The 24,752-nt window shown below is 43.3% G+C and overlaps 1 protein-coding gene across 2 annotated transcripts; it reads left to right on the plus strand.

Moving 5' to 3' along the window:
* Window positions 1-5,297: 5,297 nt before the first annotated feature.
* Window positions 5,298-20,344, plus strand: VPS37B (VPS37B subunit of ESCRT-I). 2 transcript variants are annotated; one of them, XM_065692528.1, is made up of 4 exons: window positions 5,298-5,461; window positions 14,137-14,308; window positions 14,927-15,009; window positions 16,098-20,344. In XM_065692528.1, the coding sequence occupies exons 1-4, from the start codon at window positions 5,357-5,359 to the stop codon at window positions 16,593-16,595; spliced, it is 858 nt and encodes a 285-aa protein (XP_065548600.1). In that variant the 5' UTR covers window positions 5,298-5,356; the 3' UTR covers window positions 16,596-20,344. The 2 variants fall into 2 exon arrangements, with proteins under 2 accessions (XP_065548600.1, XP_065548601.1); XM_065692529.1 differs by lacking the exon at window positions 5,298-5,461 and adding an exon at window positions 13,617-13,637.
* The last annotated feature ends 4,408 nt before the right edge of the window (window positions 20,345-24,752 follow it).

Below are 24,752 nucleotides of genomic sequence, written 5' to 3' on the forward strand. Positions count from 1 at the left end.
GCCAATGTAGTGGGGGTGTTGTTTGCGTTCAGGGTTTTCAAGGTAACGTTCATCTCCGATGATGGCTGTGTATATCTACTGTCCATGTTCTAGCTGCCTTGTAGGGAGTCACAAGAAGAACCTACAGAGGATTAAGTATGTAAAAGCCTTTAGGATCTGATAATGGCCATAAGCCATAGGAATAACCTGTTTAAGAACTCGTTTCCATCCCGGATGCCATGCGGCAGTCAGTCTCTACACAAGGGCAAGCAGCCTAACCCGTTCTCAAAGAACAGCGCTTTGTGACTGGAATCTTTTCAGCTGCTTGATTTTGTGATATGATAAAAATCTGTGCCTTGGAAGGATGAGGGCTCTCCTTGTCTTATCTCCCTCCCCTTAGGAAACCTCTGTCACGCTCTGACTCCGCGGTTCACCCCTTCTGTAAACGTCAGTGCATTCCTGCCTGATGGAAGTTTGCACTGTGTGGCTATGACGACGTTGGGGGTTCCACCCAGCGCTGGCAGCAAGTGATTCATTCTGCATTATTATCAGTGCCTGGGAGCAGAATGTGGCCAATGGTTCATGGAAGTGGAATTAATTTCTACTTCATTAAAAAACTGGGGGGGGAATTGGAAGCTGGGACCTGGTGAAGCCACCTCACCCTGGGAGGTGCTGGTAGGATGATGTCTGTTTGTACAGGAGATGCTAGGAAAGGCACTTCGATTGTATCCCATGTGTCTCTCCCAGGCCATGCTGCATAAAGGGGAATTGGAGGATGCAATTAGATTAGTTTTATTGCAAAGACTTCGGTGAATTTCAGGAAGGGAGCCTTTGCTTCCCAAGCCTGTTGTGGTGATAATCCCAGCATTGCATTCCCAGGCCAGGTCCAGCTGTAACTGAAATGGCACCTTGGGAACAGCAGATCGTCCCTGCTGGTGGCACTGGTCCAAGCTGATAACAGGGCCTGACTTTGTTCATTGCCACAGGTGCCAAATTCTCTCTTTTGCATCCAGGTAACTTAAGGCTACTTTTCCACTGAGCCTTACAACTCATGGCTTCAAGTCCTTTTGCCGTGCTGTTGGCATGTGGCAGATGCCTCTGCCTGAATGCTAAAGCCATGAGGGTTTTCTTACAGCCTGGAAGCCTGGTGGGAGCTCCGCACTCCGTGGGGCATCCAGCAGCACTAACCTAATGCAGACATCTCTGCTGGCCCAGGACAAACCCTATGCCTGTACTGAAAATCCCGCTTTTCGGAATCATTCCAACTTCTTTTTGAAGTGAAACTGAGGGTCAGAGATGCCCGTCAGCCAGCCTAAGCCTGGTGGTGAAGATGAGCTTAACTCTGTGCAGCAATGGGAATTGCTCCAGTGCTGGAACATGAGCTGCTTCCTAGCCCTGCCTGGCCCCTTGGGTCTTGCTGCCTGTGGGCGGTCTCTGTGTTCCAGGCTATTCTCCTGGACGCAAGGCCACTGTTCCCTCTGAAACCCTCCACTGTAGCATTTTGTGGCTGCGGGTTTGCCCAGAGTTGACATTGGCATGGGGACACACTCAAAATCTGTTCAGGAGCTTCTCAAGGGCAGTGATGCAGAGAAAATGTTTCTTCTCCTCACAGGGAAAAGGCTTCTTCACAGGCAACTCCGAGGGGTTTGTCTGAAACCTGAACGTGGGGAGCACAAGGCTGTCATGGTAGAAATGGAAGCATTGAAAGCACAATCGATTACAAAGGTTGCCTTCATATACTGCATATGTATGTGTACTCCATAGCAGGCTGTTTTCCCCACTATTAATAAGCTCTAACCATTCCCTCTAATAGCTATAACCACAGCTATATTTGTCTTAAACATTGGAGAACCCTATCCAAGATGAAGTTCAAGAGTAGCTCCTATAGTCCTAGCTATTCCCAAGGACACGTATTTACGCTGCACCTTCGCACAGACAAGGTATGTGGCTGACTGACCCAGTAAATGAGAACACTGTAATGGGAAAAACACAGCTGTGTTTATTCCAACAACTTGTCTCCTGGCCCATCAACCTCTGCCTCAATAACCAGCTCTGTTTGTATCGGTGGCTGTGCTTTCTAGGCCTTCAGCAGGTCTGGAAATACCACAAGCAAATAGAGTGAGTGCTTCTAGCTCAGACTCGGAGATGTCTTAAGTCTGGGGAGGAAAAATAGCATTTGCCTTTCTACTATAGCTTCACCATGAGCTTAAGGCAAAGAAGGTATTTGCAGGTATGCAAACCAGCTCTTCATGCCTGCAGCTCCCCAAAAGGAAGGTGTATAGCACTAGCAATCGGTGCTTGCTCTCTCTCAGACAGCAAGACCACTGCTCTCTCTCAAACAGGACCACCGGCTCTCTCCCAGGATGCTGAACATGCAGGTTGCTTTAATGTGTGAAGGGATCTGGATTATGAAACCTAAACAGAAGAACGGACTGTGATTTAATATATAGAAGGAAATTAAACTGCAAATAAGGCTGGGGACTTACCTGTCCATTGAGCAATCAGGCTAATAAGGGTTAATAAGCGCTGAAGATTAGACTTGCAAATTCGGTCTCTACATAACCAACCAGTTTTTCCAGGAAAAGAAAAGAAGTTGTGAAGGTGACTTGCAAAATATGTCTGAATGTAATAAATATGCATGGCTACAGTGCTACTGCCTGTGAAAGGATGTGAGGTGACAGAAGGAAATCCAAGATCAAGTTTAAAAAGCGAAAAAACCTAACATCCAATTTAAACTAGGCTGGATGCCAGTTCTCCCCAAGTCTGAAGCCTGCCTCCTTATTCACCATGACATGGTTTCCACTGTAATCTTCCCAATTTTTTTTGCTCCGTTCCTCCTGTAATAAACCCCCTGACTTCTGTACTTTGCCTGCTTGCTATTTGAATGTTTGTGAATGCTGTCACCCTTCGAAAGGACTTAGGCAAAGGCAAATAAGAACCAAGGCTGAGTAGCTGATAAATCTCAGCCTGCAGCACTGCAATAGTGGATAATCCCTGTAGCCTAAAATCCCAGTTTATCTGCGATCCTCCATATTCTGTCCAAGAGATGTGCTGTCATAAACCCTTTGTTTTTCATGAAGCCTGCTGAATGGAAAGGCACCTTCCTACCTGTCCAAGTTATACAAAAGCAGATGACCCCTATTACCTTGTCTGTCAACCTCAGCAGCTTTTCTGACCAACTTGAGAACTCAATCACATGCAGATGCTGATCGAAGCAGTCAAAAGCAGGCCAGATGTTTAATATAGACACTCCTCCCCAACATTGCAGGAACCCAAGCACAGCTACACAGGGAGAAGTGGTATTTTCAATATGTGTTATGTATGAGCACAAATTAGTATGTTCTCCCTGTGCGTTTTGGGGTGACTTCATTATTCTGCTTCTAACTTTAATACTGATTACCACTCATTAAAAGAATCCATTCCTTGATGTCTAGAGCAGTGAACTTCCATCAGCCCCATGCAAAAAGAACAAGAATTAGTTACAGAAAAGCTCCTTAGATGACGGTAAACCGTTTTTCCTAACAGCATATTGACAATGCAATTATTATCATACTGTAGTGCCCTTCACCAGAGATACTCACCCAGAGCACCTCTAGAAGCATTATTCAGTGTGAACTTTTCCTCTCCACCCTCACCTGGGACTGAATGGTTCCTATTCTTTTAAAGCAAAAGGCATTATAGTAGAGGGAAGCTGAGAGCTCCACTCAGGATCACACCGAAAGGCAGTGGTAAAACTAGATTCACAACATGAAGCTGAGTCAGACTCTTCTAAACCACACTCCCCCCATACCAATTAGCTATGCTACGAAGTTACAATCACTCATGTTCTTGGGAAGACAGGGTTTCTTTTAAACCCTCCACACATTCCTCTATTTGTGTGTGTATACAGGGGTGTGTTTGCATGCACAGGTTTACAACCTGGGTTATACTACGTCTTCTTGACGGCGATGTGGAAGTATGGTGTATGATACCGTGTTGGAATGGCAGCTATCTACTGGTTTTAAACAACAAGGTCGGGCTGCAGTGGCCATGCAAACCCATGTCACTGCCAAGGGGTACATGTGCTGACTCATCTGCACCCCACACAAGGAGGAGCTCAGCACATGCCGCAGCAGCAGGAAGGTGCATTGACGTGGATGAGTGGACACATGCTCCTATCACTAATCACCACCTCCCCACCCTAAGCAAGCTCAGCTCAGCTTCCTGCTGTGCAAACACCTCGCTCTTACCTGCCTCTGAATGCACTCAGTTTGCACTATGGGTGTACAGAAGCTCTGCACTAGGCAGACAGAAGGCCAGGAAGCCTTTTTCTACCAGTGTCATGGTGTTTGCCTTTATTACCTATGGGTAATAAGACACAGAGGGCTTTTTGGCTGGAGAGCTGAGTTTAGTTATAGGGCAAAAGACTAAAGCTAGAGCGGTCACGTCTTCATTCAGCTCTGGGATGAATCACTGGGTCACTTCTTGGATGTGACTGTAACATCATCACAGTTTAATAGCCTTGCATCAGAGATGGATTCAGTTCAACTGTATTGATTTTTTCCCCACTGAGATAAAAACCGTCAGCTACAAAGGACAACAACCACATGGCCATTCCCTACCCTGCTCCTTTGGCTCATGAGCCACTGGTTCTCCTTGGTGCCACACACATGGAAACAAGCACACCCATGATCCCTTAGGTACAAAAGCAGACCAGGAAGGCGGTGCATGCCTAGAGATGCATACCACTTAGGTTATGTTAGCACAATTAATTGTTTTAGGCATAATTGTACTTATCACCTATGCTAACATCAGTAGTAACCAGGAAAGTACTGCTCCAAAGTGTTACCACAGAGTGCCTAGTACAGCGTTGGTGACTTAACAGATACAAATCAGAAGAACAGAATGCAGCTATGATGTTTTAATTGATGCAGCTACGATGTTTTAATTGATGCAGAGCTTTTGCTACATGACTAAACTCTTTGAATTCACCATAAAATACATGGGTGGAAAGATCATTTCTTGCCCTTTGCTCTTGAAGAAGAAAGTGCTTATGATGGACAAAAAGACCCAGAACCAAAGCTTGGCAGGGTGTGATTTTGGGCTGTTTTTACCCTAAACAGGTATTCAGCCCTGTCACCTCGGCCACCCTCCGCCGCTCCGCACGCTCCCCCCCACCCCTTCCGCCCTTTGGTACCGTCCACCACCTCCTCCCAGCCTCTTTGGTACGCCCCGCCCCGCACGCTGCCGCTCCGCCCTCCCAGCAGGGGGCGCCGAGGGCGGTGCCCACCCCGGGCAGGGGCGACACCGCGGCGGCACTTCCGGTTGGCGGTGGTGGTGGCGGCGGCGGCAGCGGGGCCGGGGGCAGCGGGGCCGGGGCCGGGGCAGCCGCGCCGGGATGGCGCTGGACGTGCGGCGCCTGGAGGCGCTGAGCCTGCAGGAGCTCAGCGCGCTGCTGGACGACGAGGAGCAGCTACAGGACATGGCTCGCGAGATGGAAGAGGTGAGGGGCGCTCCGCGTCGCCCCGTGTCCGGGCTGCGGCCTCCCCTCGGGCCGGTCCCCGTCTCAGCCCGGCGGGGCGCTGCCCGCCGTGTCCGCGGGGCTCGCTGTCCCATGTACATGGCCGCTGCGGGTTGTGGGGTGTTAATGACCGCCTCCCCCCCCCGCCTCCCCCGGCTCAGGTGACTCCCCCCACCCGAGCCCTGCTTGAGCCGCTCGACGGTCGCCGGTCGGCCATGGAGCGGCCGGTGAAGACGGAGCCCCTGTGCTGCGGGCAGCGCTGCCTGCCCCTCTCCCCCCAGCTTCCCTCTCGGCCTTTTGTTTGCTGGCCCTCGGTGACGGAGGGGGGGTCCGTGCCTGGGCACTTGTCCCGGAGGCCGGGTGCCAGGGGAGGGCCGAGGGCTCGCCGAGCCGAAAACGCTCGGTTTGGACTAAATTAGGAGACAGTGACGGGCCGGAGGTGGGATCAGTTTTTCCGTTAATGCAGCCCTTGTTCTGTGCCTTGGCCGTGAGGGAGGATTTTGTCAGGGTGAAGTCGGTCCTGTTTGTGGGCTCGATCTCGGCGCAACTTTAATTCAGAACAATATGAAAGAGATGTCTGTGTGCCCGAGTTGGTATGCTGGGCGCAGCGAGGGCTGTCAGGCTTTCTGGTGCTTGTTTTGCCCGTTTGAAATGCCTTTGTCAGTGTATCGGACTCTAAGCCGTGCTTTTGGTTATTGAAACAGAAGCCCGTTTTCTTCCTGCTGCTGTGGTTGTCTTTTACTGGTTTTTCTATATACCAGTGGACACTGTGTTAACAGTTCTGATACAAGGCTATTGAAGGTTATATGGCCACAGATGTGTCTGAAAGACTGTAGTCAGCTAACAGCAAATAAGATGAAACCATTTAGAGGAAAACTTTTAAGAAAAGAAATGTGCTGAACTTCTCTCGGTCTTGTGTTTATTGGGTTGGGTTTGGCTTTAGAGGACAAAAGCCCTAAGAAAAAATAGAAAGGAAAAGTGGCAGTATATTCTTGAGAAAGATCAGTTTCTTAAGTAAAATCAATTCTAATTGCTTTCCCTCTAAGATGCCTGCCCTTTTTGGTACTTCCAAGGGAGTTGTTCTGGGTCACCTCAAACCATATTGTCAAAGTATTAGATGCAGAGGCCCACTGAAGGCCAAGGTAATAAGGTGTCCTTATGGCAATTACTTGCTGCATTGGGCAGCCGTTTGTATTTTGAACTTTATGTCAATAGATTTGAAAGAGGGGGCAGGCATTGTAGCTTTCCATTTGAGCTTGTATTTTAGGAACTGAAACTGCTGAGGAAACAGATACTGCTGTAGTAAATGGAACACACAGAGATCTTAGAAGCACTGTGGTTTGCTGGAGGGCAGGAGTACCCTTCTGTTAAAAACTCAGTAAGAAAAGCCAGTAGATTAGAACAGTCTTAACTTTGTAAAGATATAAATGGGTGCAGTATTGCTCTTTTCCATGTGACCTCTGACAAGGTGCATGAGCAGGTCTGGCTCAATGGGCTCTTTTGTTATTTATTTGTCAATACACACTTAAGATTGTAGGTCAGAAGTGACAGAAAACCTCATGACCTTAGTAGAAAAGATTGTCTTTCACTGCAAAACTAGACCATATTCTCAATTTGACCCTCTGGTTTTCCTCTTCAGTTGGCAACAGAAGGCTTTTAAATTGTAGAGTAAACTTCTCTGGGCCTGAGGGAATATTTTGTGGTGCTTGGAAAGTGTGGCTAGGTTTGAAGGTATTCAAGCTGTGTGGAAATATGGCTGTGCTAGTGTCTGGTATAATCCTCTTTTATTGTGCACGGAGGCTTTTACTAGAGTCTGTCCAACGCGAAATGCATTTACCCACCTTGGAAGGAATTGGCCATACTTGAATACTTCTTCCTCATTCTGGTTTTGCCTTCACTGAATTGTTCGTTGCTTGAGTTTGTGCTGCTGGGTTCTGAGTTTTCATTGTGAAGCATGTGGCAGGAAGAGGGAGAGAGGGAAATCCTGAACATTAAGAAGGAGCTGTGGTGACTTCACTGCTGCTTGTGTAGGTGTTCGGTTGTCAGTCCACATGTATTTAGGTTGTAGATTTGTTCCAAAGTCCTTAAATTAGTAATTTTATTGTGGCGTGTCGATTTAAATCATGATTCCTGAGCCACTTCTCTGAGGTCACTTGTATTTTCAGTGACAAAGTTGGCTAAAGCTGATTACTCCATGGCTGAAAAAACCTTTGTTCTCCTCGTTGCAAGGGAAACCTAGCTCAAAAACCAGTGTTCTGCTCACAAAGAGGAGGATTTGGAAAACCACTTGGCTTTGTTGCTAATAGCTAAAAATAGGCACTTCCAACCTTAAAGGGAATGTATTCCTGTGCGGCATATGAGCAGGATTTCTGTGTGTCACTGTGGGGGTGTGTGTATGTATCTTGTGTGTGAGCTCGCATGCACATTCGTGTTTCGCAGGGGTAGCGTGTATGTGCAGTGTCCTTCACACTGTATACCCAGGTGTGTAAAAATGTGGCAGCAAAGAGCTAAGCTGCTGCTTTTTCTGTCTGGGAGGTTGTGTTTGAAGCCTGTGGGCTTAAACAGCAAACATCTTGTCTGGTAGAAAGAGGAAGGAAGCCAGTTGTCTGGTACTCCTAGTCTTTTAAAATTGAGGAGGGTTGGGTTTTAATCTCTGCAGCACATCTACAGATCTTAGATTTTATTACCTCTTCATGAAACAAAAGTGTGTTGTTTCTAAAAGTGATTTTTGGTGTAACAGCATAAATGGGAGACTTTGTGACCTGACACTGGTGATAATGTGTTTTCCTTTTATCTACTGACACATCGCTTTAGTAACAGTGTGACATTATGTTACTGACCGCTAAGGTTCTACGGCCAAGATGTATTTGCTCTTCAAGACTTTAATTATAGGAAATCAAGAAGTCAGAATTGTATTGCCTTCCTCTCACTCCAGGATTTCAGAGCACACTGGAAAGCACAAACAGGGTTTTTGAGCATAGTCCTTTTCTCAAAAGCCAATTGAAAAGATCAGGCAGTGCAGAAAGCCCAAGTTGAAAGTATGTGAATTCATGCCCAGATTTCTTGGGATTCCCACTCCTGTCCTAAAACCACATTGTGCAAGTGGTTATGTTCTTGTTTGCCAAACATGAAATTTAGTTACAAAGTTAGGAATTAGACTTGGTGGCAACCATAGATTTTTCTGTTCCAGCTAAGCACGGAATGAGTGACCTGCTTCTGCCTGACGAGTGCAAACTGCCGTTCTGGGTGTCTCTTTCCTTTGCAGTAAACATCTAGGAACTGAAACTTCCCTTTTAACCTTTATTTAGTAATTTTTAAAGCTAGTACTTATATAATCAGAAGATCTAAATTTAGCAAATCTAATGACTTTGGAATGTGTATTAATATTTATTACTAAACAGATGTTGTTAGAGGGTATGTTATCGTATACCAGCACTTGATGAGAAGCACACTTAAATCTTGTGTAAAAGAAGTCTCTATTCTCCTACTATGCACCTGTCAGCTCCTGTTTCAGGGGTAAATTTGACACTCCAAACGTGTACCCTTATACTTCCCCAATGTGACTGCATAATTCATTCCTGATTTACAAATATGTGAAAGTGAGAGAGAAAATGTGAGCATGATAAAAGCTAGAGCAAGACCGGAGAAACCTAAAACTAATGTGGATTTATGCTGTGTATAAAGCAATTAAAATGGTGCCACACAAAACTGTATTTACAGCTCCTTAAAAGACTTTTTCTTGAAACTAGGGAGAGACTACTTGCCATGTGGTGCTTGCCAAAGCAAGCTTATAATTATAGCAGCACTTGATGGACTTTGTGGGTAGTTGGGATTTTGCTTGCTCAGGCTGCTCTGGAGGCAGTTCTTCTGAGAACATGCTTATGGATGAACAGGAGTGACGCTACTTGGGGACATTTGGCACAGATAACTCTTTCTGCAAGCCATTATTTTGGAGTAACTGTTAAACAGTAAGATGTTGCTAAGCTCTTTTAATTTTATCCATCATTTTTCTTCCTTTTGTAAAAGTGGAATGAAACAGAGATACAGTTGATGAAAGCAGTAGAATCTCAATTCCCAAAGCACTTGCCGCTGCCTGTTCTTCGAAGTGCTTATTAAATAAACCCTTGAGTAAAATTATTCAAATTATTTCTGTTAAAGAAACCCACTTTTTAAGCATCTTAAGGCTTGAAGTGCTGCAGAAACCACTTTTTTTGTCTAATAACTACTGTGTGTCCATGGCTTCATTTTCTTGCAGTGCGCATAATTTGGTTTGAGTGGTCTACTCAGTGGTGAGCAATCCTTCTGCCATTAAAATCCTGTTATAAGCAGCTCAGCGTTATTGCTCCATTTGTGCCATTCAGAATTCATAGTGAGAGCTTAGCAGTTAAAGGGAAAGCATATGTTCTTTTCAATATTACCCTGCCTCCTGTCTCGTGATTCTGACTGGTATTTCTCATCTCAGATTAATGTTTCCTGCCTGTTGAAGTGCTCGTGACCTCAGTAGTTTTGTTAGCAATACTGCTAGAATCTCATACTGTTTGCTTATGTTTCTTAAGAACTCTATTTTTGATGGCGCTTCCAGTAGGCAGGTGAGCATCTGATACAGTACCAGCTCCCTGCTAATAACACGATGTTGTCGCACAGCACATCTGACAACAAAATAACTTCTACTGGATTTATGCCTTGCTTGGCTATTGTCTTGGGCTTGTGGAGAGCTGTGAATGGATGCTGAAGGCATGCTTTGTGCTGCATCGATAATCTTAATAGACCGGTCATGCGGTATCTTTGACCCTTGGATGATTTTGCAACTCTTTGGAGTGTTTTCGTTCTCATTTTGTTTTAAATTAGTCAGTGTTGAAAGTGTTCCTGTAGGGCTTTTCAGGCAAACTCCACAGTGTTTGCTTTTCTGATTCCCTGAATTAACTTCCAAATGCAGTGGAACAGTTGCACAAAAATTTATTACACAGACATACATCAGTGCCAGAGATTGTTCTGGTTTGTAGAATCGTGCCTGTATTTGAGTTGCGTTGCTTTGAGGTTGTAACTATTCTATTTGTTGTGAAATAAATTCACTCATTCCAGAGACTTCGAACTTGATTGCAGTGACATGAAGCATTTAAAGGCACTGAACAGGTGGATGGGTTTTCCCCAGCTCCTCTGGTTTCATTTGAGAAACTGGTTCTCATGGTTTTGAGTAAGATTCAGTTGAAGTTTCTCATCTCTTCGAGTGTCTATTTTTAAAAGAAGCCTCACACAGACTAATGCTGGAAGTGAAGATGCTTGAATTGATCATTAAATGTCAGTCGTGCTTCTTCTTCAGCTTAGAAAAAACATGCCCTTAGAAGTGCTATAATATGGAGAAGGCTGAATCACTGAGTCTTGTGTAATTTTAAGCACTGTAACTTAAAGTGTGATTCTGAACACCTTTTTTTCACTTGTAAACCAAGTATTTTGAAGACTTTCACTTAAGTTTACACTATTCTATAATTGCTGGGTATCAGGTGTTAAGGACAGACAGGATGTCACTCAGCTTTAGGTGGAGGTAGGTTCTAATACTGATTTTAGTCTTATTTTTACAAGTCAAAGTACATCATATACTGATGCTTATTCATCTTTACAAATGTGAAATGATTTGAAAGTATTCAAAAAATCATGTGTAGAAAGTTAGGCGTTTGCTTCCTCCTCAACGCCTTAGTCCTGTTGAGAGACATTATGGTACTTGAGGCAGGTGAATTATCTAGAAGAAATGTTTTAAAACACTGCGAAAGCCTTATCTAACTTAAGGAAGCTTTTTCTCTTATTCTCTCTGTTTATCTGGAGTTCCTCCCTCTCCTCTTCCTTATATATGATTTCAGTAAAAGGTTCCTTTACCAGGGTTTCGTGCTTTTCCAGGGTTTCCAGGCTGGTGTTCACTGGCTTTTTTTCTCTCTAGAGGAAATACACATGTTCTTCATCCCACAGAAGGATCAAAGTTCGCTCATAAAACTGGTCTTCCCAGACTGACTGTGCAGCTGCTTTGAAATGAAAGTATGAGCCTTACAAGCAGTGAAAATACAATCACCAAATCAAACTGAAGTCGCTTGAAGGAAGTAGTTTGCTCATTAAAATGGTGAAAGAGGAGAGGCATCAGAAAGCATGAATCTTTTTGCACGCAATCTTCTTTGGCTGGCAGTTCAGAAGACAGCCAGTTAACGAAGCTTGTGGTGATGGCAGGTGATTTGGAAGGAGCTGAGTGCCAGTAATTAAGCTGTTAAGTCGTGTATTTTAGTTCCCTTCATCATTGTTAGAAAAAGAAAGGTAAAATAGGGGGCTTTCTGGAAGCAACAGTCTTAACAGCATTGCGTCCTATGAGAAGATACAAATGGAAGCAACCAGTTTAATTTGAATGATTTTGCATTGGATTTAAAAGTGAGAAGAGTGGTGGATTTTCTTTTTATTCTTGGAAAGGATTCAAGTTGAACACAAGCATAGAGCTGGAAGCTTGTTTAGGCTTGATGTGAGAATCTCGAGGAGACAAAACAGCATCACAAGTACAGCTCCTCCAATTTTCACTATTTGGAATAGAATTCTGTTTTGATTGATGTAGAATTTAGGAGTCAGGATTATCGTTGATAGTTTTTTTAATGTTTTATCAAGAACAGGGTGAAAGAGGGTAAAACTTTGGTATTTTAAGAGCAATATCTGGGGACAGAGATGTGTTTAACATTGAGCCAGTTTTGAATTTCGCAGATTAAAGTAATGTGTAAATACTTCAAAAGGAAGCGATAGCTTTCAAAGACATGGTTGCTGTGCTTGGGAACTGTTTTTACCTGAGCACCCAGTTCTGTGCTCAGGCTGCCAAAACCACCTGAATTCTGTCCTTTTCTGGTGCTTTTAAATAGCTCATTTGGGTTTCCTCTTTTCCTGTTTCTGAGGTGTGGCTCTCGTATACCCACCCATGCATGTGAAAGGAAGAAAGCACTGTACTCTTTGTGTTTGCGCTGAACTACAACTGTCCATAAGTAAGATCTGTTACGGCTAACCAGGGATGATGTGTGCTAGAAGTGGCATGTTAGTGTAGGAGGTCATGAAAAGCATACCAAGAGTTTCATTGATTTTGGAGGCAGCTTAATGGAATCAGTCTGTTGTGCCATGGGAAAACTACCCCACTTGTTGATTCACACTGAAAATCTGAAATCAGATCCCCTGGCTTTTGGTGCTTTGTGGTTTTGTTTGGTTTTTATTCTTTTGATGTCTGAATATTTTAATGACTCTGTGACATCTAGGACGGGCTTCTCTAAATGTTCAGCTTTCCCAAAGCTCATAAAGGCTGTCTTGATAAAATTGTGTGCATGTGTGTATGAACAAACCTGGAATCATGCTGAATCTTGGTTTAGTGAGAGTTGTCAGTTATTCCTTAGGAATAACATCATTGGGCTAGGATATATTAAACAGAATGATTAAGCTGAAAATCAAGTTTTGGTTTCAATCCAGGATTGATTTAACATAGTTGGGGAAGAATATTCTGGTACAGTAATGATGCGGTCCTTGTGTTTTGCATTTTAGTAAGATAAGGGATGACATTCTTCTGCAGTCTTACTGCATCTGCTGGGATTCAAAGCGGCTTTTTAGAGCAACTGTTGCTTTATCTGTCAACATTCGTCATGGAGGAATAGTAAGAGTGGTGTGTGAGGAAGGGATGAAGCAGCCTCTATGTTAAACAATGAACAAGAATTCCTACAGAGCACCTTCAGGTAGCAGGGCGTGCATGCAGAAGTCTGATCTCTAAGAGCTGTGACAGCCAACGGTCAGACTTTGCGTAAGTCTGTGACAAGAATTAGAAGAAACTCTGGTGCCATAGGTTGCCACTTAGCACAAGTGTCTAAATGAGTGCCCAGACTAGTTTCTCCACAGTAACACTGCTGTAGCATCAAAACCTGCCTCTTACAGACAGTTCAATGCATCAGGAATGCAGTTCCTGTTCTGGTCGGTCAAAAGCAGCTCTGCCTGCAGAGCATTCATGGGCACCTCTACCCTGCTCCAAGGAGAAGGGTTCTGAGGAGTCCTTGTCCACAGCACAAACTCACTTAAGTAATTACTATTTCCAGCTTGGAGAAGAAAACTGCTTAATGAGCTCTCTGCTGCACATGGAGATAGATGTGCAGGAAAGTGACTTCAGGTCAGTATTAATTCCTGTTCAGAAAGCGATCATTTAGGGGTGCTCAGAGTTGAAAGAAGAGATCCTTCTGCACAGTGCAGTTCCTCTGAAAGTCTTTCCTCCATGAGCTTCAACAGTCCATTGTCATTTTAGATTATTTCAACATGCTGTTTGCAGCATAGACCTTCTCATTCCTTCTAGATATGCTAGCAAAGTAGTGTATTAGTAGAGCAAGAAAATACAGTTTGTGAGAATGGATTCTGTGTAGCAGAAAAAAGAAGTCATGGGAAAGAGTGCAACAACTGAAGCTGTGTTCACCAAACAGTAGACATTCCCACTGTTCATAAAGCCCAGAAGTATTGTTATTACTTGCAGGTCCAATGCCATGGTATTAATTTTTACAGAGAGCTGAATTTTGTAGTTTTTTTATAAGTTTTGATATTGCCATCTTATCTAAGTAACCATTAGTCTTGCTTAATATTATCACTGTCATTTCATGCGTTATATTTTACATTTCCAGGCCCAAAATGTTCAACACAGCAAGGACATGACTCTTGCCAGCAACCGCAGTCTGGCAGAAGGCAATCTGTTGTACCAGCCAAAGTTGGAGTCTTTGAAATCCAACTTGACTGAAAAATATCGGGAGCTGCAAGTTCTTTTTGAAGCATACCAGATAAAGAAAACAAAACTAGGTAATGTTTTCTGGTGACAGATCAGATTTGCTGTTTTCTAAGTGAATGTAAATCTGTTGCATGTTTTTGTTTGGTTTTTGGTGTCTCGTTTTTAGCTGTGTGAATCAGGTAATGTCATTCTCGTGCAGTTTTGAAATAGATCATGCTTCTAATGATTTATTAAGTGTCTGTTACATCTAGTAACAGGTACTGTGGATTCTTTCTGTGTGGTTAGCTGTCTGTTGTTGACCTACTCTTCTCTAGGATAAAATTCATTCACCTTGCTAAAAAGTAAAACAATTTGAGTTTTCGGTGACTAAGCATAAATCAAACAGGATATTGCATTTAACTTTCTCATTTCAAACTGAATCACAAAGTGTCATACATCTGATACTGCACTTGCTCAAGTGCTTTGCCTTTTGATACTACATCATTGTAATTACATTTCAGCTTTTAGCATTCTGACAATATTCCTGAACTACTTAATCTATTTTCTTGCTGTAGAACATCCTGTCTTGAACAATGGAGTATGCTTGTTGTACATACATGCCTTTGAAATTTGTGTGCTTGCTGAGGCTGTACAACTTCAAAGTCCCTTAGAGCCAGCTGACATTCACTGTTCTTTTTGTGCCATTACAGACAGACAATCCAGTAATGCTTCACTGGAGACACTGCTAGCGCTGCTTCAGACAGAGGGGGCTAAGATTGAGGAAGACACAGAGGTAATGACAGTACACTTCAATTCTGCCACTTACGCACATTACTGAAGACTTCCAATGTACAAAGCTGCAGTGAAGTGTTGGACATGTAATAGACAAAAAGGGTCTTTTAAATAACGTGTTCTGATGTTTGCTTTGAACTTCAGTGAAAAGCCATTTGGTTTCAGCAAGATTTTTTTATCCAAGTGATTTTTTACTCTTTAAGAGAGAAAATGTTCCTTTTCAGAAAAGAAAGCCAAACTGTCTTAGTTCCTTGGCATTGCCTCAAATTCATAGTGTATCAGTATGGAATATTTTCTTCAATGGTGTTTGCTTGGTGTATATATTAATCCATTATAAATATCAATAACCTAGTGAAAAGCAGTGCCTGTGCTGGTTTTTTTCTCCAACATTTCTGGTGAAACATTCCATTACGATTTCAACATATCTGTTTAGGGCCAGTGGTCACCACTTGCTGTGATACAAGAGCTTGAAGAATGGTCTGTTTTAGACTAATGGAAGTATTTGGTTTTGTTTGCTGATTTGCCTGTAGGACATTTTCTATACCCGTATCAGGGGAAGAAATCTGCTTACTGGCCTTGAGTTGTGACCACAAAAAGACATTCCCAGGGCAAGTTGAACTTTGTGACTGTAGGTATGGTCCCCTGTCTTAATAATTAAACGTCATTTACCCAAAGGCACAAGTATGAATCCTGGCTTAGCAATTATCTGCTTCTCTGTACTGAGTCTTGCAGAGTTCTCAGTGTTTCTATTGGCACCGCGAGCAGTACTGAGCTGTAACTCAGCTTAGCTGACAGTCTGGAAAGCTGTTGAATTTGGTCTGTTCCCACCTCTGATAATAAGGGGAATGTTCAGAACTAGATTCAGATGTTCTTGCTGCTGTTGCTTCAGTATAAATTTAAGCAGAAATTATATTTAACTCCCAGTGCTTCTGAGTAATAAGTAACTCAGAATGCTGCTCAGAATTTTTAGTATGCCAGTCATCTTCCATATGCAAGCTAGAAAATCACAGGCTATTTTTAGGATATATAAACCATTTAGATTCCTTTGCAGCATGCCATTTTCTAAGGTACTTGTTCCATGTTTGACAGAATATGGCAGAAAAATTTCTTGATGGTGAAATACCACTGGATTCCTTCATTGATGAGTACCAGAACAAGCGTAAACTGGCTCACCTGCGACGTGTAAAAATTGAGAAACTCCAAGAAATGGTGCTCAAGGGACAGAGACTTCCGCAGGTTCAGCCGCAGGCTCAGCCCAGAGCACCCGAGACAACACCAGCACCTCAAGATTCCTACACTTCGGATGCAAACACGCCTTCAGTCGTGCCCCGACGAATACCACCCCCTCCACCTTCTTCAGTCCCAGCAGGACGCTTTCCTACTCCGTTTACTGCAGCCATGAGTTCAGGACCAGCTCTTTCTTATCCAGGTGCTCCGTATCCTCCTCTCCCACCTCGACCAGGAGTTCAGTCTGCAAGTCAAATGCCACAGCCGGGATATCCATCTCAGTTTGTACCACAATATCCTCCAGCTCTTCCCCAAAGACCACCTCGCCTTCCACCACATCCTGGCTTTATCCTTCAGTGAATATTTTGGTGCGCCTAACTTATGTATTGGTGCTTATATTTCCTTTTTCTCCTCATCAGAGACTTTGTGTAAGCAATGGAAAACCTCTGTTCTTTGCACAATGGAGTACAAGATTTGAGCTGTGGCGCAGAGGTTTGCAATTGCTTTTGGTAAATGTGATTATTTTTGTTTTTAAAGATGGGTTTGACAACGAGGTTTGTCTGGGAAGGTGAAAGGGTCCGAAGTTTGTAAATCCATCAAATACCAAAAGGGTGCACGGTGGATTTCCTGACGTTACAAATGGAATCACGCTCTGAATTCTTTAGAGATGGGAAATCAGCATCCCCTTCCGATGTATTCCAATCGCAGCTGGATGTATTGTGTTGCAAACTGGGAGCTGTTTGTCCCTCTAAAGAATTACTGATCAGTGTTGGTGTTTGGATAGTAACAACCACATCTGAATACTGGGCAAAGAGTTGCAGTGGACCGCATCAGCTTCCTTTGCTGCGTGCCCAGGCAGTGGCATTTGTGGCCAGGTACACGTTTTCAGAGCTCGCTGAGCTGAAACTCTTGTCAGAAAACGTTGCATGGTTTTTAGGCAGTACAAGTTGCAAGAGTTTCATTTCTACATTTCAGTTGTTACCTGAGGCTTTTCATAACAGAAATACCCGCTCCTCCCACTCCTAAATAGCTTGATATCCTGGTCTCTTGAAATTAAACTAAACTGATTGTAGAGCCAGTTTAGGGTTTTATAGAAACTTTACCAGGCATTTTTATTTCCTTGCCTATTAAGATTCTCTTTTTTATGTTGAGTTTTTTCTTCTCCACACCTTGAATTCAGAAGTGATTTTTTTACACAGGTGCTTAGCTTTTGATATCCTGTGATTCCAGGAATCCAGGCAGGGTATTTCTTAATCAAATACTGTGTTTTCATATCAGGTAATTGCCCACTTGAAGCTCCAGAATTTCATTTTCTCCCTCAATCTCTCGTTTGGCAGAACTATTTTTAACTTACCCATTTCCTCTGGTTTTGCAGTCGTTGGCATGCCCATCTATCTGGAATTTGCAGTTAATGTTTCTCTGCAAGCAGGCAGAACAGAGAAGCTTTTTGAACTCCATGGTGGCTGTTTGCATCTTACATAATCTATTCCTGACTTCTGCCACTGGAGGAAGAAGCTTTTCAGGGGAGCTCAGATTTCACTCTCAATGTGACTCTTGAAACCCAAGGTACAGACATGTGCTGATATTTTAATTGAGCACTGGGGGGGAGGCAGGTCTTAACACTTGTTGCTTGCACAGAATGTGTCCCTAAGTCTGTTATCAGTCAGTCCAGAATCTGTCATAGCCCCTGCATTACTTTAAACCACTTTCATACCATTCTTCTGGAATGCACTTCATTTCTGGCAGGCTGTCCTACAAACAGCATCAGTCAAAATAGAAGATCTCTTCTTTTTCCTTTACGTAAGGCCCTTGATTGTCCTTTAATCATTTCCTCTGGAGTGTGGCGGTTGCTAGCAAATACTAATCTGAAATGAAGCTCATAACAGGAAACTCTCTATTCTGAAAATATGGTTATTTGGCTTGGTTTGCCTTCTGAGCACAAAGGGCAGAAGGTTGGTCAGCATTCCTGGCATCTGAACCAATTCCCCAGTGCAAGCCTGGAAACCTTCCGTAGATGGGGAATTTTGTGAAGCAACGTGCATTGGATTTGTTTGCAAAGTGTGTTTTTTCTGTATTCTAGTGATGGTACAGGATGTGTTTTTTTAAAAACTAGTGTAATAGCTTTTCTTGGTATTATTTTCTCACTGAAGCTTCGTATCAGCATGGTTAATTATGACTCGTTTCAAAGTAATTTTGCTGTGCTATTAGTGCTGGTATTTGGATGGCAACTGTTGTATCTGGATGCTAAACATAAGTCTGCTGTAGAAATGATTTGTGTCTAGCAAGAATTAAAGCAGCTGGGGGCTACCAGGATGATGACAGAGTACAGAAACCCGTACTTTGAGCCTGCTACACAACAACTAAAACACTCTCACATCAGTTTTGCTAACACTTAATAAAACCAACCAGGTATATTTTATACACTTATCAAGTGCCAACTTTTTTTCCGAGGGCTGAACATCCTCAGAAGTGATGGAGGTGATAGATAAGTGTATTGTGAATTTGCACTGCATTTTCTGTATCTAACTTTATTGGTATTAGTAGTCCAGAAATATTTTTACTACTTGTTAAATTTTCTCTCTTTTTGGTACCTTTTGTGATAACGTGACCTTTCAGGGATACTTTATCTAGAAACAAACTCTTGTGCAAGTGAAATACAGACAAAGCTAATGCAATTTTTCTGTCTGAAAGCAAAACAATGCATTATTGCATATGCATGTGGCTGATGTGCCTTAGGATCACTACCTGTGATTGTAATACTAGGATAATAGCATTTTTATCGTTTGAATGGCCATTGCTTAACTCTAATTCAAGGGCTCTTCAAGAGCACTTTGTTTTACAGAAAACTCACCCTCATACTTCAGAAGAAACAAAGGCTGTATCTGCTATTTGTAAGCTTATAGTTGCCTTCACCGATGGGTAAGTTTGAACATAGATTATGTAACTAATGTGATGTTTCAGTTATAGCAATCTCGTAACTGAAGTCCAGCTGCTCATGGAAAACGTTTTGCCATTAATTGTGTGTGTATGTGCGCACAAACTGTAAAGAAATACTTGACTGCTGGTAATGTTTAAGGATAAAGGAGAAGGATGACTGTGGAAAGCTGTTAAAATCCTATCTACGAAACACTAACCTGAAGGAATCGGGCAAGAGAAGTGTCAGTGCTTTCAACCTGTTGCCCTTCAACAGCTTCTCCTGTTCTGTTATAGCTTATAAATAAATTCTGCTATGGCTAGGATGTTAGAATCATACTAATTTGCACTGTTTATAAGATAGATTAAAATGCCATAGGCAAGCTGAGACTTGAGAGGGGGTGGCTCAGTATGCTTGCCAAATATATATATATATATTATAATGTCTTGAGGATTTTTAATGTCTGCTGCAAATAGCATATACTTCCCCAAAGCAATTGGAGCAGAGAAGAACCTTTTAAATACGATGTGTAACACGGCTGTAGAGTGTTGGTAGCGGTGAAAATGCTCTCTTTGGATGGCATTACTTCTGCCAGTCTTTTGTATGCAGTTTTGTAAGTTATGACTAATTCAGTTGTATGTGGTTAAGTTGTTTGATTGATAAGCATTGAAGGGTGCTAACTCAAGGATGAGTTTTGCTGCGCTTCAGTGCTGTTGCCTAGAGGAAGCGGAGTCAGTTGTTGTGGCACAGCTGATCCACACAGGTCACCTTTGTACCTGTGACCATGGAGAGACTATTTAGGATATAAGCTTTCATGTGATGCCAGGAGGCAGAGCCCTGGGCACAGTTCAGTCATGGGTAACCATTACGTTTAGTGCCCCAACTCCCACAACCTCAGTCTCGACCTCTTTTGGGACTTCTCTGCCCTCTCAAACTGGAATAATGACTTACAGAGCTCAAATCAACAATTCTGTTAGCCTGAATATAGAGCTACTTCACAAACATCGAGTTCGGAGGAGGTAGAGTCGTCCTGCACCTGAACAGTTCCTCTGTGTAATCCTGGACAGTCTGTTCATAAAGGGGCAATTTTATATGCCTAGCAAGTTGTGAAACATACAGTGGATTTGTTTGCATAAGAAGTCTTTCTGTAATCTACTGTGGTCTGATTTTAAATAAAATAGCATATCTCTCTTGGTGTCGTGTTCCCATTGTGGCTTCATTTAATCACCGTCATGTTAATGTTTTCCAGTACTTAATGATGCTTCTCACGAGGTGATCTAAAACCTGTTGTAGCTTGAATGTAGGACATAAATTTGCAAGAAAATAGCTTTAATTATTCATTGTAAATCTGTTGGCCATGTCTTTTGTGGCTGGATATAGTGAGTCCATTTAGTATGTCGCTGATGCCGGATAGGTGTGTTCAGAGTAGGTTCTGCACATTGTAATCGTGGCAGTGAGGTAGGTGGACTGTCTTTTGCAGGTAGAATCCCTTTGCTTTTGTTTTCGTTTCCTACAATTGGGAATAGTGGAAGTATTCAGAATCTGCACTTGGAAAAGCTGAAGGAACGGGGAAAGCCACTTCTGTTTGTTAAAAGAGGAAAAACAGATTCCAGCCAAGTCAGGAGAAATGAGTCAACCAGTGTTATTTAGGAACATGAGTCAGAGGGCAGAAAAGACCTGATGTAATTTTCTGTGTTATCTGTTGCGTTAGTAGCAACATAAAAAAGAAGTCCTACTGCAGAAAAACTGGTAATAGATGGAGGAAAATCCTTTTTTTAACTGTATCTTGATGTGTTCTTTTGTGGTGGCTACGGAGCTCTGATACCCTTCTGCTGATGCTGAAATGGGAAAGTACAGCTGAGGAGAACTTGCTGTGCTGACTCAGTGCAGGTGGGCGAGGGAAGGAGATGCTGTTATGTAAAAGTGCGGTTCTTCAGCTCGGCTCTCCTGACACTTCGCAGCAACGCCCGTGTTTTGCAGCTTCAAGAAGGTACCTGCCAGACTTCAACACGTTCCAAACCTGGGGTTCGGGTGGCCCTTCCCTGTGGCTCCTGTGCACCGGGAGATGTGCAAAGGAGAGGTAACCCTGGAGGGTCAGGCCTCACGTGTTAGTTGTGTAATGGGTAACAAAAATCAAAGTAACACGAAAGAGGCAAGTGGTGTGGCCTTGACTTACCCCTTCTCTTTGGAAGTGGCTTTAGAGGCTGTGCAAGCCTACACAGATCCTGTAATCTGAGTCCTCCTTGGTTCTGTGTTGATCAACCCTCCTACAAGTCTTCTACAGGTATGACTGTTCATCCTTCCGAGCCTGTCACTAGAACCAAGATATGTTGCTTTGAGCTATTCTGAGAGATTTTGTCTCAAGTTTCGGAGAAGCCTTATTGAGACCGTGGTGCTGCAGTTGACATCTCATCCCTAGGCAGCCTCTGGTGTGCTCTCAACCTCATTTGAACTCCTATCTCCATTTTTCCCCCTACCTGCAGGACAAACAGCAGCTGAGGCTGGAAATCATAGGGTGTGCTTTGACCCCTGGATCCTGCTGTAAGCTAAAAGCTATTTAATACCATTATTTCTATTATTTTAGTACTATTAATACTAAATGCATTTATTTTCTTCAGCCTGTTCAAGGCTGCTTTTTCTGTGCTCTCGTAGGTGATGATGTAGTAATTACTTTTTCCTTCACAGCTAAAAATGTTTTGTCTCGCCACATAAGCTCATTCCACACCTTGCTAGGTGCACTTAAAGCTGCACATTATTCTAGCAGCCACTGCTCAAATGGGCTAATTTCTGGGATTCATTAGTGTTGAAAGAAGCCTTCCACATCCTGGAGAGGAAAGGAGGTGGCAAAGTGGTGCAGTTCTCAGCACTGGAGTAATAGCACCTTAGTGGGAAGATTGTATGATTGTGGAGAATAATATAATCCCCATAAATAAATAAGGATGTCCTTGGGGCTGGTGTGTGTGTTAGTTATCTCACACTGCTAAACCATGTAGGATGGTTTGTAAGGGAGATTATAGATACGTAACATCATTGTCTTTTTCTACTTTGAAACATGCTGTTCGTTGCTTTAATTAAGGGCTCTTAACATACTTTTACAGAAGCTTTTTAACCTGACTTCCCAGAGCATGTAATGGCTGTTTGCTATTCCTGTGCTTGATTTCAATGGCCTTGTTTTCCCCCAGTGATTGAAGAGACACTTGTGTTTTGCAGATGCTGCTCTATAGCAATGCTGTTGCTGAACTGGAGCCACTTTGCACTCAAACTCATTTCTGGCTACTGGAGATGTGGCTGCTGAGGAGCCAAAGGGTGGGGAAAGGAGGACTTTGATAACACACCGCTTGAAAGCTGCTTCGGGAGAACCAAATGGAACTGTACTAACCTCGGCGGAAGGGTGCCGAGCGTGGGATCTCACAACTTGTGCTTGGTTATTTTCCACTGCTGGTGTTGCAGGAACTGAGGAAAACTTGTTGTCAGTAGCGCATCAAGTTAAACATCTAATGGTATTTAAAAGCCATTAGCAAATTGGATCCTGTAGAGCAGGATGTCTTGATGGAGCCTCAAAATAAACCTGTGCATACACAGTCTGCAGTTGCTATTTAGCAAAACTAAATCACAACTACTTCCCAGAAGTATAAGGAGTTAAGACAGTCATAGACTGGACAGTAAGCTTGATTTTGCTATAACAATTACTTCAGCACATGGGTTACACTTCCAGTGGCCTTTGGAGCTTATTCTTATTGATACTTTTTCAGACTCTGTACATTCTGGCCTGGGTTTTTTTACCTGCAGCCTCTGCTAAGTGTCCCATTTCAGCAAATCACAGTGAAAGAGCAGTGCTGTTTGTTAAACAAGTTACATTTACCCACAGCATCGTTCTTAAGGCCACGTTTTACTTGAGTTCTTTAACTATAGCTGTGGCTAGACTGAGGGCAGTGCGATTCTGAAAGTTCACGTTCTTGATTCATCATCTTTCCATTATGAAATGTAATGATGAGAGGGGTTAGAATTGACGTCAGTCTCCCAGCAACTACGTCTTCATCACCGTCTATAAATAGCCGACGAGCTATTGGGGGAAGCACTTCCTTGTACCGAGAGAAATGGTTTCTGAAAGAAAGGAAACTCAAACGGGAGCCCAACTGTGGCCAGCTCCATCTCGGGAGCCATTGTCACTGGATGTGACAGCAGCCACCCAGAGGACACTGCCCGCTAACCCTTTTCCCAGTTCTCTGTTAATATTGCAGTAAGTTCTCCATAGCTTCATGGAAAGACTGAGCAGGATGTAAAGCTTCAGGCTGGGGATGATGCTGATGTCATTTGCAGCATTCAGTCAGCTGTTTGCCTTATCCAGTAACACCAATATTAACACCAAAGCCTTTTAATGTGGGATGCACTTTATACATATGATTGGTTGGGAAGGGAGACTTCTAAGCTGACCGTAGTTGTTGCTCATAGAATTGTAAAGGTCTGGCTTGTGACATGTAATCTTGTAAAGCTGAGGGAGCATGAGACTGCTTTGTAACTAAAATAAATAACAAATACCTTATAAATGTGTTGTCCTGAGATACAGCAATTAAAATTCCCGGTAACTGCTTTACAGCCTATTGTTAATCACAGCAATGGAAAATCATGGGGTTTTGTATTGTGGCTTGTGTGCAATTCAATTGTAATTGTTTTAGGGGGGTCGCAAGGGTGAAAATGTTGCTATTAGCCCCTCTTAAATACAAGGATGCTGCATTCACCCTGTCATGGGCCTTCTTGCTGAGCTCCAAATGCTCCAGACCTACCCTTTCATGGGTGCACCCGGCAGTGCGGTAACACAGCCCTGCAAACACTCCCAGTTACTCCCAGAACAAACACAATCCCCATGCCTTGCAGGTGTGTGCCAATGGTGCCGGTGCGCAGCACTGAGGCTGCAGGTAAGAGCTGGCCTGGCTGGAAGCTGGAAGGCAGCACTGATCCTGCCCCCACGCTGCTGCAGCTGCTTCTTAGTTATTTAATGACTTACGTTCAGTCAGGCTGACAGGAGAGCCATGAAATTAAGGTGCTGCTGCTGTACCTGGGGGAGCTGCTCACTCTGGGCTGTATGGATGGATACACCTGCATACAGACCTATGTGCTGCATACATGTGTGTATATGCTCAGACCTATATGCTCAAACACATGTGCGTATCTATCTATCTATAAATATGCAAAGGTATATATATAAATACATATGTAGGCACACACAAAGCCATACACAGATACATACAAGCCACACATACAGAATATGAATCTATATAAAGATGTATTTATGCACATCTATACATATATATATATATATGCAAACACACACTGATGTACCTACCTCTGTGCTTTAGCTAATTACTTTAAGGCACTTTATTGCCTTTTGCTCCCCCGTATTCAGGGCCAGCTTGCTTCAAGCAGCAGAGCCCCACACCATAGCCCCGGCATCGGTCCCCTCCCCACCAACAAGCTGACCAGGCACCACACCATCTACTTTAAAGATTGCTTCTTTAATAATCTCTATCATGGTAGTAGCTCCAAGGGAAGATACAGCTGACAGGACCTTCTGCCCCCCTCCCACCCCCCCCAGTGTCTCTCCC

Source organism: Lathamus discolor, chromosome 12, assembly GCF_037157495.1.
Source record: "Lathamus discolor isolate bLatDis1 chromosome 12, bLatDis1.hap1, whole genome shotgun sequence".
Taxonomy (NCBI): Eukaryota; Metazoa; Chordata; class Aves; order Psittaciformes; family Psittacidae; genus Lathamus; species Lathamus discolor.